The 14,487-nt window shown below is 42.0% G+C and overlaps 1 protein-coding gene across 1 annotated transcript in view; it reads left to right on the top strand.

The window, feature by feature from the left end:
• The window catches only part of LOC129707579 (short transient receptor potential channel 4-associated protein-like), a 66,208-nt gene extending 54,913 nt beyond the window's left edge, over window positions 1-11,295 (top strand). Inside the window, exons 18-20 of the mRNA XM_055652727.1 lie at window positions 111-223; window positions 6,889-7,095; window positions 8,459-11,295. Of these exons, the coding sequence (XP_055508702.1) occupies window positions 111-223; window positions 6,889-7,095; window positions 8,459-8,596 (458 nt within the window). The 3' untranslated portion in view covers window positions 8,597-11,295. The remainder of the gene's footprint in view (window positions 1-110; window positions 224-6,888; window positions 7,096-8,458) is intronic.
• Window positions 11,296-14,487: the final 3,192 nt, after the last annotated feature.

The following is a 14,487-nucleotide window of genomic DNA, read 5'->3' as shown; positions in this document are numbered from 1 at the left end:
TTTACATCACGATGATGAGATGGCTGAGGTTTGTGTAATTTCCCTTTCATTCCATGTGAGAAAAAAGGTGAATGTGCTCTAATTGACCTGAACTCTGTGCCTGTATTCAGTTGCAGAAGTCATTTCCCAGTGCTGTCTACTGTCCTACATGTCCCATGTGGAAAACCAGCTCTCGTTCCTTTTCCGTCTAATTAACATTATTCAAGTACAGACCCTCACGCAGGTAAACGGAATGTTTTAATTACCTATTTACATTGTTAAATTTAAATGTTTTGTTTCAGCCGTGACCACAAATGTAGTCATCGTGATAGTGCTCCAGTTTGAGGAGAGGTCCCAACTGGAAATGTCGTCTATCTATTTCCCTCCACAGATACTGCCTGACCCGCTGAGTTCCTCCAGCATCTTTTGTCCTGTTCCTTTGTCCATATTTCCATGAATTCCCCTAATACAGAAATACTCTTGATACCCCACTTTCCCATTCCAGCTGATTCAGCATCTGTCTTGCCAATCTCCTGAACTTCCTCTGGGTACACTGGGTCCCTGTTTTTCTCTATAATGAACATTTTCAACAGTGCTGGGTCAAGAGGACAAAGATTAAATGTGATTAGCAGAGGGTGACGTGAAGAAAAGCTTTGTCTTCCATCAAGTAAATATGTGGTGTAACTTGGTGCCTTTTTACCCATCTAAACCAAAGCCGTTTGCATTAGGGATGTATCCAGAATCCTACAACTGTGCAGGTTCAGCCCAACCCATCCATGCCAACCATGTTGCCTGAGCTAGTTTCACTTACCTGCATCCTGTCCATCTCTTTGAACCTTTCCCATTCATGTGCCTGTCCACAATGTATTTTTAAATGTCATAATTGTACCTGCCTCTGCAGTTTCCTCTGTCAACTTGTTCCATACACCCACATGCTTTGGAGGGAAGAAGACGCCTCTCTTTGCAATCATTGGATTCTTACCTATGCTCTCTACTTTTAGACTCTCCTACCTGGGGAAACACTGGGCCTATTTCCCTCATCAGTGCTCCTTGTGATATTATGATCCACTCTATGGTCACCCTCTCAGCCTCCTGTGCTCCAAGGGAAAAGGTCCATCCAGCCTCTTCTTGTAACTTCAATCTTCCAGACCTGGTAAAATCCTCAATCTTCATGCATCCTTTCCAGTTTAATGACCTCCTTCCTAGAGAAGAATGACCATAACCGTACACGATACATAAAATGTGGCCTTCCCAACAGCTTGGACAGCTGTAATATGCCATCCCACAGCAAGCATGCAACCCTGTCTACCTGCAATGTCACTTTCATGGAACTATGTCCTGCCCTTGTCTGACCAAAATGCATTTATCTGAATTAAATTAAATATGCCATTCCTCAGCCCATTGACCCATTTGATCAAGGTTGTTGTAATCATAGATATCCACCTTGATTGTCCACTATACCACTAATTTCAGTGTCATCCACAAAATTGCTTACCATGCCACCTACATTTGTATCCAAATTGTTAATATAACTAACGATCAGTGGGTCAACACTGATCCCTGTGGCACACCACCTGCTACAAGGATTTTATGACTTTCCTTTTTAAATGTCTAATTACCTCAAAGTTAGTGATTGTCTTATTCCAGCACCGTTTCTGGCATTGTTCTAGAAAGCAACCACTTTCTGTATAGGGGATGAAAATTTAGCCATCATAGAGTCCCTTTAAAACTCTGTCTCGCCTGTTAAATGTCATCTTGATTTTACTGTCCCTACAGTGGGTGAAAGATTCTAACTACCTGTGCCCCTGAATCAAGTCCAGTTCATTGCTATACAGTGCCCTCCATAATGTTTGAGACGAAAACCTATCATTTATTTATTTGCCTCTGTACTCCACAATTTGATATTTGTAATAGAAAAAAATCACATGTGGTTAAAGTGCACATGGTACGATTTAAATAAAGGCCATTTTTATGTCTGAAGAAGGGATTTGGCCCGAAACGTCGCCTATTTTCTTCGCTCCATAGATGCTGCTGTACCCGCTGAGTTTCTCCAGCAATTTTGTGTACCTCCGATCTTCCAGCATCTGCAGTTCCTTCTTGAACACCATTTTTATACATTTTGGTTTCACCATGTAGAAATTACAGCAGTGTTTATGCATAGTCCCCCCCCCCCCCCCCATTTCAGGGCACCATAGAGAGCTGCCAAGTAGTACGGATTTTCGGTATTTTGTACAGATATGCGTTAAGAGTACTGATGTACAATTTCGTGTTGTTAAATACGGATTTTAAATACGGAGTTCAGTTCGGTCACCCATTCCTTCTCTCTGGAGTTGCTGCCTGTCCCGCTCCAGGTTTAAACAGAGTGCTGTCAATTTAACGCATGAGAATTTAAACAAAGAACTATCGGCTGCACGGTGTGGGTTCTAAATAGTGCTACCGGCTGGAGCGCTATGGGCTTTACACATAGTGCTTTGGCCACAACGCTATGGGCCATAGACTTCAAGAAAATTCTCGTATAATAATGAATCTTTGGAATTCTCTTTGAGCCTTTGATTATATTTTCAGGCTGCGGTAGAATTCTGGATAAGCCTAGTGGTGAAAGGTTACCAGTGGGTTTGCAGTCACATTGGGATTGGCCTTGATTTTACAGAACAGTGGGTGGGCTCAAGGGGGAGAGAGGGAGGGGTGGAGCGAGGGAGGGGTGGAGCGAGGGAGGGAGGGAGCTAGGGAGGGAGGGAGAAAAAAAAGGAAGGAGGAAATAGGGAGGGAAAGGGGGAGGGAGCGAAGAAGGAAGAGGGAGCGAAGGAGGGAGAGGAAGGCTTCCAAAATGGCGTCTACATCATTATCTGGTGCTAATATCCGCCGTTCAAACAGCAGTATACAAAGAGATTGCAATGAATGCACTGTCAAGTAAGGTGCATAGAAGGCATGTCAATTGATAGCAAAGTTGTGCATTCTTGTACTCTTACATGGGTATGACCGCACATAAATTATTTTTTTTTTAATCAGCAAAATGGCAATGCGTAAAAATGCTGATTTCCTCAGCAAAATACTGATTTTCAGGCACTAGAATACTGAAATGCTTTGACAAAACTTGGCAGCTCTGACCATAATGTTTGGGACACAGCCATGTCATGTAAATGAAAGTAGTCATGTTTAGTATTTTGTTGCATATCCTTTGCATGCAATGACTGCTTGAAGTCTGCGATTCATGGACATCACCAGTTGCTGGGTGTCATCTCTGGTGATGCTGTGCCAGGCCTGTACTGCAGCCATCTTTAGCTTGTGCTTGTTTTGGGGGCTAGTCCCCTTCAGTTTTCTCTTCAGCATATAAAAGACGTGCTCAATTCGGTTCAGATCGGGTGATTGACTTGGCCGCTCAAGAATTGACCGTTTTTTTAGCTTTGGAAAAAACTCCTTTGTAACAGTATGTTTATGATCATTGTCTTGCTGTAGAATGAACCACCGGCCAATGAGTTTTGAGGCATTTGTTTGAACTTAAGCAGATAGGATGTGTCTATACACTTCAGAATTCATTATGCTACTACCATCAGTTGTATCATCAATGAAGATAAGTGAGCCAGTACCTTCAGCAGCCATACATGCCCAGGCCATAACACCCCCACCACCGTGTTTCACAGATGAGGTGGAATGCTTTGGATCTTGGGCAGTTCCTTCTCTCCTCCATACTTTGCTCTTCCCATCACTCTGATATAAGTTAATCTTCATCTCATCTGTCCACAAGACCTTTTTCGAGAACTGTTGTTGCTCTTTTAAGTACTTCTTGGCAAACTGTAACCTGGCCATCCTATTTTAGCAGCTAACCGGTGGTTCGCATCTCGCAGTGTAGCCTCTGTATTTCATTGCAAAAGGATTTGAGTATAGGAGCAGGGAGGTTCTACTGCAGTTGTACAGGGTCTTGGTGAGACCACACCTGGAGTATTGCGTACAGTTTTGGTCTCCAAATCTGAGGAAGGACATTATTGCCATAGAGGGAGTGCAGAGACGGTTCACCAGACTGATTCCTGGGATGTCAGGACTGTCTTATGAAGAAAGACTGGATAGACTTGGTTTATACTCTCTAGAATTTAGGAGATTGAGAGGGGATCTTATAGAAACTTACAAAATTCTTAAGGGGTTTGGACAGGCTAGATGCAGGAAGATTGTTCCCGATGTTAGGGAAGTCCAGGACAAGGGGTCACAGCTTAAGGATAGGGGGGAAATCCTCTAAAACTGAGATGAGAAGAACATTTTTCACACAGAGAGTGGTGAATCTCTGGAACTCTCTGCCACATAGGGTAGTTGAGGCCAGTTCATTGGCTATATTTAAGAGGGAGTTAGATGTGGCCCTTGTGGCTAAGGGGATCAGGGGGTATGGAGAGAAGGCAGGTACGGGTTACTGAGTTGGATGATCAGCCATGATCATATTGAATGGCGGTGCAGGCTCGAAGGGCCGAATGGCCTACTCCTGCACCTAATTTCTATGTTTCTATGTTCATGAAGTCTTCTGCGGATAGTGGTCATTGACAAATCCTCACCTGACTCCTGAAGAGTGTTTCTAATCTGTCGGACAAGTGTTTGGGGATTTTTCTTTATTATAGAGAGAATTCTTAAGTCATCAGGTGTGGAGGTCTTCCTTGGCCTGCCAGTCCCTTTGTGATTAGTAAGCTCACCAGTGCTCTATCTTATTAATGATGTTCCAAACAGTTAATTTCGGTAAGCCTAAGGTTTTGCGGATGTCTCTAACAGTTTTATTTTTGTTTCTCAGTCTCATAATGGCTTCTTTGACTTTCATTGGCACAACTTTGGTCCTCATGTTGATAAACAGCAATAAAAGTTTTCAAAGGTGATGGAAAGACTGGAGGAAAGACTAGATGCTGAGAGCTCTCTTATACCTGCATTAAGGAGGCAATTAAACACACCTGAGCAATTACAAACACCTGTGAAGCCATGTATCCCAAACATTATGGTGCCCTGAAATGGGGGGGGGGGGGGGGGTGTTGGGATTGGTAAACACAGCTGTAATTTCTACAGGGTGAAACCAAAATATATAAAAATGGCCTTTATTAAAATCTGACTGTGCACTTTAACCACATGTGATAGTACAGAGGCAAATAAATAAATATGCGCAAGTATGGTCGGGAACAGGTACAATGAAAAGCCTGATTGCATCAACGTCGCAGGCACATATACTCAAGACAAAACGTAAAAAGTAAATTCTAAGTAGACATAAACCATATCTCGATCAAGCCACCCTGTGGGGAACCAAGCCCCGCTTCTCCAACCCAGACAGCATCTCCTCTGCACTCTCTGCAGTGCAATCGCATCTTTCCTGTCATGTGGCGACCAAAACTGCACACTGTACTCAAAGCTCTGCCTAACCAGAGGTTTATAAAATTGCAACTTAACATCCTAACATAAATATTCAAAACACTAACGTGTGAAATCGTGCATTGGGTGTGCCCTTTGCTATCCTATGAACCCATGTTGTCAATTTGAGAGAACTGTGGACTCTGCTCATCAGCATTTCTCTGTGTCCCCCATTCACAGTACCTGTCTTGCACCTATTTGACTTCCCAAAATGCAACACCTCACAGGTGATTAAATTCCATCTGCCAATGTTCCACACAACTTTCCAACTGACCTACATCTTGCTAGAGCCTGAGACTTTGCTCACTACATGCACAAATGTTGGGTCTATTCAAGACTGCAGAAACTCGTGGAAGCAGCTCAGACCATCCTACAAATCAGCCTCTCCCCATCAACTCATCTACACTCATGAAAGCAGCCAGCAAACCTCAGTCATTCCTCCTCCTCCTCCCCTTTCCCATCATGTTTGTAGACGGTAGGTACCAAGGTTGGAAGCAGATTCAGGAACAAGTTCTTCGTTGTTATCAACTCTCATATAACCATATAACAATTACAGCACGGAAACAGGCCACCTCGGCCCTACAAGTCCATGCCGAACAAATTTTTTTCCCCCTTAGTCCCACCTGCCTGCACTCGTACCATAACCCTCCATTCCCTTCTCATCCATATGCCTATCCAATTTATTTTTAAATGATACCAATGAACCTGCCTCCACCACTTCCACTGGGAGCTCATTCCACACCGCCACCACTCTCTGCGTAAAGAAGTTCCCCCTCATATTACCCCTAAACTTCTGTCCCTTAATTCTGAAGTCATGTCCTCTTGTTTGAATCTTCCCTATTCTCAAAGGGAAAAGCTTGTCCACATCAACTCTGTCTATCCCTCTCATCATTTTAAAGACCTCTATCAGGTCCCCCCTTAACCTTCTGCGCTCCAGAGAATAAAGACCTAACTTATTCAACCTATCTCTGTAACTTAGTTGTTGAAACCCAGCCAACATTCTAGTAAATCTCCTCTGTACTCTCTCTATTTTGTTGACATCCTTCCTATAATTTGGCGACCAAAATTGTACACCATACTCCAGATTTGGTCTCACCAATGCCTTGTACAATTTTAACATTACATCCCAGCTTCTATACTCAATGCTCTGATTTATAAAGGTGATTTACTAAGGATGTATCCCAATCTTGCATTCTATTAATCAATCAGTTTTATTCATCACTTGCACATAAATTATATCTCATTGCACCTGCTTGCACTTTCTCTGTACCTCTATATTCTGCCCTCTTTTTCGCTTTTGCCTGTTGGATCTTCCTGGATAACACGCAAAGCAAAGTTTTTCACGGTATCTTGCTATGTGACAATACGTTCGCTTTTGTATAATCATTCTTCCTAAGTTCACATTTCAATGTTCATTTGTTGATGTTGATTACTGTCTCTGATGATCGTACATGTTATTTTCTTGGTTGCTCCAAAAGTGATTCGGAGGAAGCAGGTTGATAAGTAATGCATCTTATGCAGAGTGTTTCTTCTACTCAGGAAAATGTCAGCTGCCTGAACACCAGCCTGGTGATCCTGATGCTAGCCAGACGCAAGGGCAAGCTACCATTTTACCTGAATGCCCTGCGGGGGAAAGAGCTTTCGGAGAAATATCCAGGGTTCCTACTCAACAATTTCCACAACTTGCTCCGCTTTTGGCAAGAACATTACCTCAACAAAGACAAGGACAGCACCTGTCTGGAAAATGTGAGTCTGGCAACAGCTGAGGCGTGCAACTCTTACCTTATCAATTAACTTGAGTAAAATTACTGATGGTATATTTTCATTTTATGTAGTTTAATTTTACAGAATTTGATGCCACGATCCTCTCCAGCTATGAGATTGAACATGTGGCTTCTCACTATGGTCATGCCATCAGTATGGAAACAGGCCATTTGGCCAACCATGTCCATGCTGACCATTGCACACCCATCTGCATGAATCCTATCTCCACCACTCAAGCATGTTATGTCTGGATGATCCAGTGTTCATCAAATCATTTATTAAATAGTAAAGGTGTCCACCATTCTCTCAGGATGAAAGAAAAGTCCTCCATAAATCTCTTCCCCTTCCTCTCAACATGAGTCTTCCAGTTTTATTCAGCTCTGATAAAGGAAAGGCTTCCTGCAATTAACCCTACACCCCTCATAACATACTTAACCGAGTCCCCTCTTAACCACCACCACTCCAGGCAGGACAGACCCAGTCTTTCCTCAATTGAACTCCAAAAAGACATGTCCATCCGTGACGTCCATAATTGACACATCCTTGCTGTCTCCACTTGATAGTTGTATTCGTAACAGGAGACAGAGCAGATGGAACCTTTTTCCCACAATGGAAATGTCAAAGATTAGAGGGCATAGCTTTAGGACGAGAGGGGAAACATGTAAAGATGTGCATGGCAAATTATTTGCCACAGAGGGAGTTGGGTGCTGGAATAGACTGCCAGGGTTGGTGGTGAAAGCACATTTAAGAGGTTCTAGATGGGCACGTGGATGTGGAGGGGTACTGACCATGTGCAGGCAATGGGATTAGTTTCATTTGGCATCACGTTCAGTATCAACATCGTGGGCTGAAGGGCCTGCTCCTGTGCTGTACTGCTCTTTGTTCTGAGCACTGCAGGAACCAAGAGTTGGGTGTATGTGGATTAAATCTCAAAATTGTGGATTCAAACGTCAGAGACATAGATTCAGAATGAAGGACAACATGGGCAGTGAGGCATTCTTGTGCTGGGACTGGCAAGGTCGGGAATCTCAACTTGATGGAAAAGTGGTAATTGAGGCTTTCAAAGGGGAAATTGCTTAGAGAGGGCAGCGAGGACAGAGTTAGGGATGGTCTGGCGAGAAACTTTACAAAGAGCTGGCCTGCCTTCTGTTGGCCAGTGGCCACTGGTTCCCCAACACCAAGCTGCAGGATGCGGTCAGTGTCCTGTGGTTCTGGAACGCTGGGCTCTTCCATTGCTGCTCTTTGGACAGAGTGACTAAAGTAGTGAGGAGTTATCAGTGTCTATCTTCTGTGTATTAATGATTTATTTATTTATAATTTGGGTTTCCATCTTGTTTCCCCACAGAGCTCCTGCATTCATTTCAGTTACTGGAAAGAGACTGTTTCACTGCTGCTCCATCCAGACCAGACTGCCCCGTGTGCAATCATTAGCTACATTGATAAAGCCTACATGAGCGTTGATAAAGACTTCAGTGAGGACTAATGTAGGCCTTTTAGACCAACTGGACTGATGCTTTGTCAATCTGACGATTCAGCACAATACCATGGCATTCAGGTGTCTGTTTATTCACAGCACACGCTGGGAGGTGCAAGAGCTGGTTGGTGATTGGTGCAAATGCTTTTATTTTAACCATGGACTGCTGCCTTTTGTCTTTGATTACTATCCTCTGGGCTTCTGAACCCGTCTGTTATGCCTGTGGGAGGGTGAGAAATGTTCTGTCACTGGATACAAGTCAAAGCTGCCTACGAGCCAGCACTGCCTGGATTAAATGTATAAAGGAAGGAGCACGTTTAACATCGGATTTTTCTTTAATGTCCCATTCTGATTTGTTATTTTAAACATCTACTTCAAGTGTGTGTGAATTGGCAATTTCCTGGTCATGTTAAGATGCGTGGCCAACAGAACAGCTTTCAGTGTGAAGCTCGAGTGAGAGTTTAAAATGGGTATATTCCATTCACAGTAATATTTTCATGACTTTGTTAAAACTAAGTTGCAGTTAGCAGAGTTTGAAAGATCTGTTTCTCCTGGAGTATTTGAATGTGCTTGAACAGTACATGTGCAGCTTATTAAATTCTCATAGTTTATAATATATACAGTGCCCTCCATAATGTTTGGGACAAAGACCCATCATTTATTTATTTGCCTCTGTACTCCACAATTTGAGATTTGTAATAGAAAAAAATCACATGTGGTTGAAGTGCACATCGTCAGATTTTAATAAAGGTCATTTTTATACTTTTGGTTTTACCATGTTAATAAACAGCAATAAAAGTTTGCAACGGTGATGGAAAGACTGGAGGAAAGATGAGCACTTTAACCACATGTGATTTTTTTTTTCTATTACAAATCTCATATTGTGGAGTGCAGAGGCAAATAAATAAATGATGGGTCTTTGTCCCAAACATTATGGAGGGCACTGTACAGTGTACTAATTACACCTAGGTATTGGCATACAATTTATTGAATGCCCTTCTAGCTTTTTTTAAAAAGCAAGTCTGGGCTGGTTTAATTTTCTAAAAGTAATGTACACAGAACTATAATTTCCATATCTATTTTTTCTCTTGCCAACTTCCTTCCCAAAGGCACTGATTCCGTAGAGTTCAGTCCCTCGGGTGCTGGACACCCTGGAGTACTTTGCCCATGTTTGAAATTCCAAAATGGGTTTTAGCAGTCAATTGAATGATGGGAGTGAACCTCAAAGTCCAAGCAAGATCTGTCATTTAACTTCCAGCAAAAAGCATTAAATACTGATCGGGATTCATTCACTGGCCGTTTGTTCCCACCCTGGCCATAGTATACACTTTGGCTGTGATCAGCTGATGGAGCATATTGCAGGACTCTTCCTGGTTTCTGTGGGTCAGCTGATCACTGGGTACACTTCCTGAGCCACAGGGTGGTCTTCTGTTGGGTGATAATGGAATGATGATTGGTTGAAAAAGACCATGTAAACCCAGTAGACTGGTGAGCTGTATGTTTAAACTAATGATTAATCAACACAAGGAAGTGCTGGAGTAACTTGGTGTGTCAGGCAGCATCTCTGTGAAACATGGATAGGTGCCATATTGGGTCAGGATCCTTCAGCCTCTGAAATGTCACCTATCCCTGTTCACCAGATATGCTGCTTGACCCACTGAGTTACTCCAGCACTTTACGTATTTTGTCCTAATGATTAATGGAGCCCAAGTTAGTGCAGTTTATAAAACTATGGGAAATTACTGGGTTGATAGTTGACCTGTAACGTTAAACATCACAATTCAGTGTCATAAGGATTTCAGTCAAGTGGGTATGGTGTAAGTTGTTTATTCTCTATTCTTGCTCTTTGGAAGCATAGATTGCGTATTCTGGTCTTTACAAAGGGAAGATTCTGGCGTGTTGCAGATCTGTCGATCAGGATAGAGCTGCACAAGATCAATAAAGACAATCGGCAATCTGAGGAGTTCCAATCTCATGTTCTAGCTTGTCTGAGTTTCCCTTTTGCATTGATATTAGTGCACCCAGTGAATCGAATCATATGATTAAAAAGTCTAATTTCTTTCCTGGGCCTAAACTGCAATTTTTGCCAATGAATAAGCCTACATGTTGTCCCATCAGTGAACAGTTTACTTGTACTGGTGAGCCTGGTGCCTGATCATGCAATCACTGTGTAATTGATCTGCTTTGTTCATTTAACTTGCATCTTTTTAGAATCCCAAACCAACCCTTGTATTCGAACCTCTTGCTGATCTGGTCTGTACACAAACTGAAATAAAAACAGAAATGTTGGAAAAGCTCAACAGGTCAGGCAGCATTTGTGGAGACAGTTACTGGTCCAGATCCATCACCTTTCATCAGAAATGCCAAAGAAGGGAAACAAACTAGAGTTTGAATGATCCTTATGTTTCACCAAAGCAGTGTGAATTGTAGATGGAAGGGAGGGCTGGCTTGTGTGATGGACTGGGCTATGTTCACTACTCTTAGCAATTTCTTATGATCTTGGGTAGACCAAGGTGTGATGCATCTGGATAGGATCCTTTCTTTGGTGCATTTGTAGGTTTGCCGAATTTCCTCTGCTTTCTGAGGAAGTAGAAGCATTGGTGTTTGCCCTTGGCCACAGCATCATATGTAGGCTGTTGATGTCCCAACTCTTGGCCTTCTCACAGAGGCTACAATTATATAACTAATAAAGATGGTCTGTTTCACAAGCTTATTGGCAATGAGCTGTTTTAATCCATTGAAGGTACTCCTGCATTCTCAGCACTAGTCTTGAAACGTGAGCCTGTAACCTTTGGGCTTGATGAAGGTTAGTTCCATAACACTAACGGGTCATGACCAGAGCTACTTGCATGGATTTTACAAGTTTGTTTTGGACCGTTTGAACAGATAGTATTTGTATGCTGCTCTCATCTCAAGCAGAGTGCAATTTAGTATATGCCTCGCTAAAATCCCTCCCCTAATCTGAGATATTTTGTAGTTATTGTTTTAACCTCGATTGGCTTGCATTCTTCCTGAAATCTTGGCTCCCTCAATTGTGTAAGTTTCTTTTTTCAGAACCTTGAAACGGCATGGTACATATTATCCAAGCAAGATGAGAATTGCTAGCTTAATGGATTACTGACTGCTTGGATCTTAAAGATATTTGTGTTCCTCTAAATGTCTCTCACTAATCTAAGCCCTGGCCACACGTTACGCAGCACTTGCCAAATGTCTCTGCTGCTTTTTAATCACTTGCAGCTACCTTGATTTCACAATGTGAATGTTCAATTGTAGTCTATTTCTTCATAGATTAAAAGAAGTGTGTCAAAGTATCTTTAAAGTGGAATTCAGTAAAGACGGATCATTCTCTATTACACTGAGCCCCTGTCAACTGGACCAATATCAGGTGTGGAGAATGAGCAAGAATATTTGGGGAGATAATATCGTATTTGAAAGTACATAATTTCCTTTTTATTTCAAATTTTAATAATGAAAAGGGAATGGGTCTTGGCTGTTATTGACTATTATTGGAATGGAGTTTGTATAATCTTTCTATAAAATAATTGGAAATAAACCTGACTTTTATGTCCACTTGCATCCTATTAAATGTTTCATAAAGAGTGCTGTTTGAAAAACACCAAGTTCACTGGATTATATTCTGTGCCTCTCAGGGCAGTAGTTTGCAAGATATTGTGGATAAAGTGAGCCTCGCAGCTCCTGTTACTGGTCCAATCCTGACCCCCTGAGCTGTCTGTGTGGAGTCTACACATTCTTCCCACACCCCCAAAGAGGTGTGTGCTGGTCATTTAATTGACTGCTGTAAATTTCCTCTAGCCATCGAGGTAAGTGATTGATAGAATCTGGGATAGTTAATGGAAATGTTGGAAGAATAAAGTTAGATGCGCAAAGGTGAGTGTTTGGTGGGTCCAGGAGTTTGTTTTCTTGGATGAATGAGTGAATTTTATATTTCACCTTGCAAGGCATTGACTATTTTCTAAATGGGAAGAGGATTCGGAAGCTGCAGGTGTGGTGCTGGAATTCCCTAAATGTTAATTGGCAAGTTGAATCGGTAGTAAGGAAGACAAATGCAATGTTAGCATTTATTTCACGAGTACTAGAATATAAAAAAAGAGGATATAATGCTGAGCCTTTAAGGCAATAGTCAGACCGCATTTGGTGTATTGTGAGCAGTTTTGGGTCCCGTATCCGAGGAAGGATGTGCTGGCATTTGAGTGGGTCCAGAGGAGGTTTATGAGAATAATCCCAGGGATGAGTGGCTTAACATATGATGAGTGTTTGACGGCACTGGGTCTGCACTCGTTGGTGTTAGAAGGATGAGGGAGATATCTCTTTCAAATATGACAAATAGTGAAAGGCCTGGATAGAGTGGATATGGAGAGGATGATTCCACAAGTGGGAGAGTCTAGAACCAGAGGGCATAGCCTCAGAATAAAAGGACGTGCTTTTATAAAGCAGATCTGCATTTTTTTTTAAAGTCAGGTGAATCTCTGGAATTCATTGCCACGGATGGCTGCGGAATCCAAATCACTGGGTATTTTTAAGGCAAAAATTGACAGAATCTTGATTCGTACGGGTGTCAACGGGTTATGGGAAGAAGGCAAGAGAATAGGGTTGAGGGAAAGATAGATCACCCATCATTAAATGGTCAAGTAGACTCAATGGGCCGTATGACCTGATTCTGCTCCTATGACATAAACTTATCCGTTCCTCACCTTTAACTGAACCTGAAGAAATACAAACTGAGGAGGGTCTCGACCTAAAATGTCACCCATTCCTTCTCTCCAGAAATGCTGCCTCACCCGCTATATGAGTTGCTACAGCATTTTGTGTCTACCATCTGAAGAAATACAAACCGAGTTAAGATGAGTCATTTTGCCTTCAGTTATATCCCTTCTTTATCACACTGCACTTATTTGAGCTTAGTTTTATTATGCTATAGATCTATTAGTTGATATGGGTTCTATAAAAATACAGGTAAGTCATTGGCAGAGAATGCATTGTCCTGTGTGTACGATCAATGATTGCCTCAGTGTGGTTAATGTTACAGTGAGGTGATTTGGGTATTTTCGTTGCTTCTTTTCCCATTGACGGATCCTCTGCCACTAAAATGCTTCCTCTCTATGCCATTCAGCGGGCATGAACAGAGAACAGTTCATACAGCACCCTCCATAATGTTTTGGACTGACCCATCATTTATTTATTTGCCTCTATACTCTAAAATTTGAGAATTGTAGTAGAAAAAAAATCATATGTTGTTAAAGTGCCCATTATCAGATTGTAATAAATGGTATTTTAATGCATTTTGGGTTCACCATGTAGAAATTACAGCTGTGTTTATACATAGTCCTCCCATTTCAGGGCACCATAATGTTTGGGACACATGGCTTCACACGTGTTTGTAATTGCTCAGGTGTATTTAATTGCCTCCTTAATGCAGGTATAAGAGAGCTCTCAGCACCTAGTCTTTCCTCCAGTCTTTCCATCACTTATGGAAACGTTTATTGCTGTTTATCAAAATGAGGACCAAAGTTGTGCCAATGAAAGTCAAAGAAGCCAGAATGAGAAATAAGAATAAGAGACATCAGCCAAACCCTAGTGTGACCTAAATCAACTGTTTGGAACATCATTAAGAAGAAAGAGAGCACTGGTGAGCTTACTAATCGCAAAGGCACTGGCAGGCCAAGGAAGACCTCCACAGCTGATGACAGAAGAATTCTCTATAATAAAGAAACTAATAAAGAAAATAATCTATAATAAAGAATTATCCATAATAAAGAAACCACTGTCCGCAGAAGAATTCATGACAAATACAGAGGCTACACTGCAAGATGCAAACCACTGTTTAGTCGCAAAAATAGGATGGCCGGGTTACTGTTTGCCAAGAAATACATAAACGAGCA

This window comes from Leucoraja erinacea, chromosome 21 (genome assembly GCF_028641065.1).
Source record: "Leucoraja erinacea ecotype New England chromosome 21, Leri_hhj_1, whole genome shotgun sequence".
NCBI lineage: Eukaryota > Metazoa > Chordata > Chondrichthyes > Rajiformes > Rajidae > Leucoraja > Leucoraja erinaceus.
The sequence above is the reverse complement of the archived record's forward strand: the minus strand, read 5'-3'. Positions and strand labels throughout refer to the sequence as shown.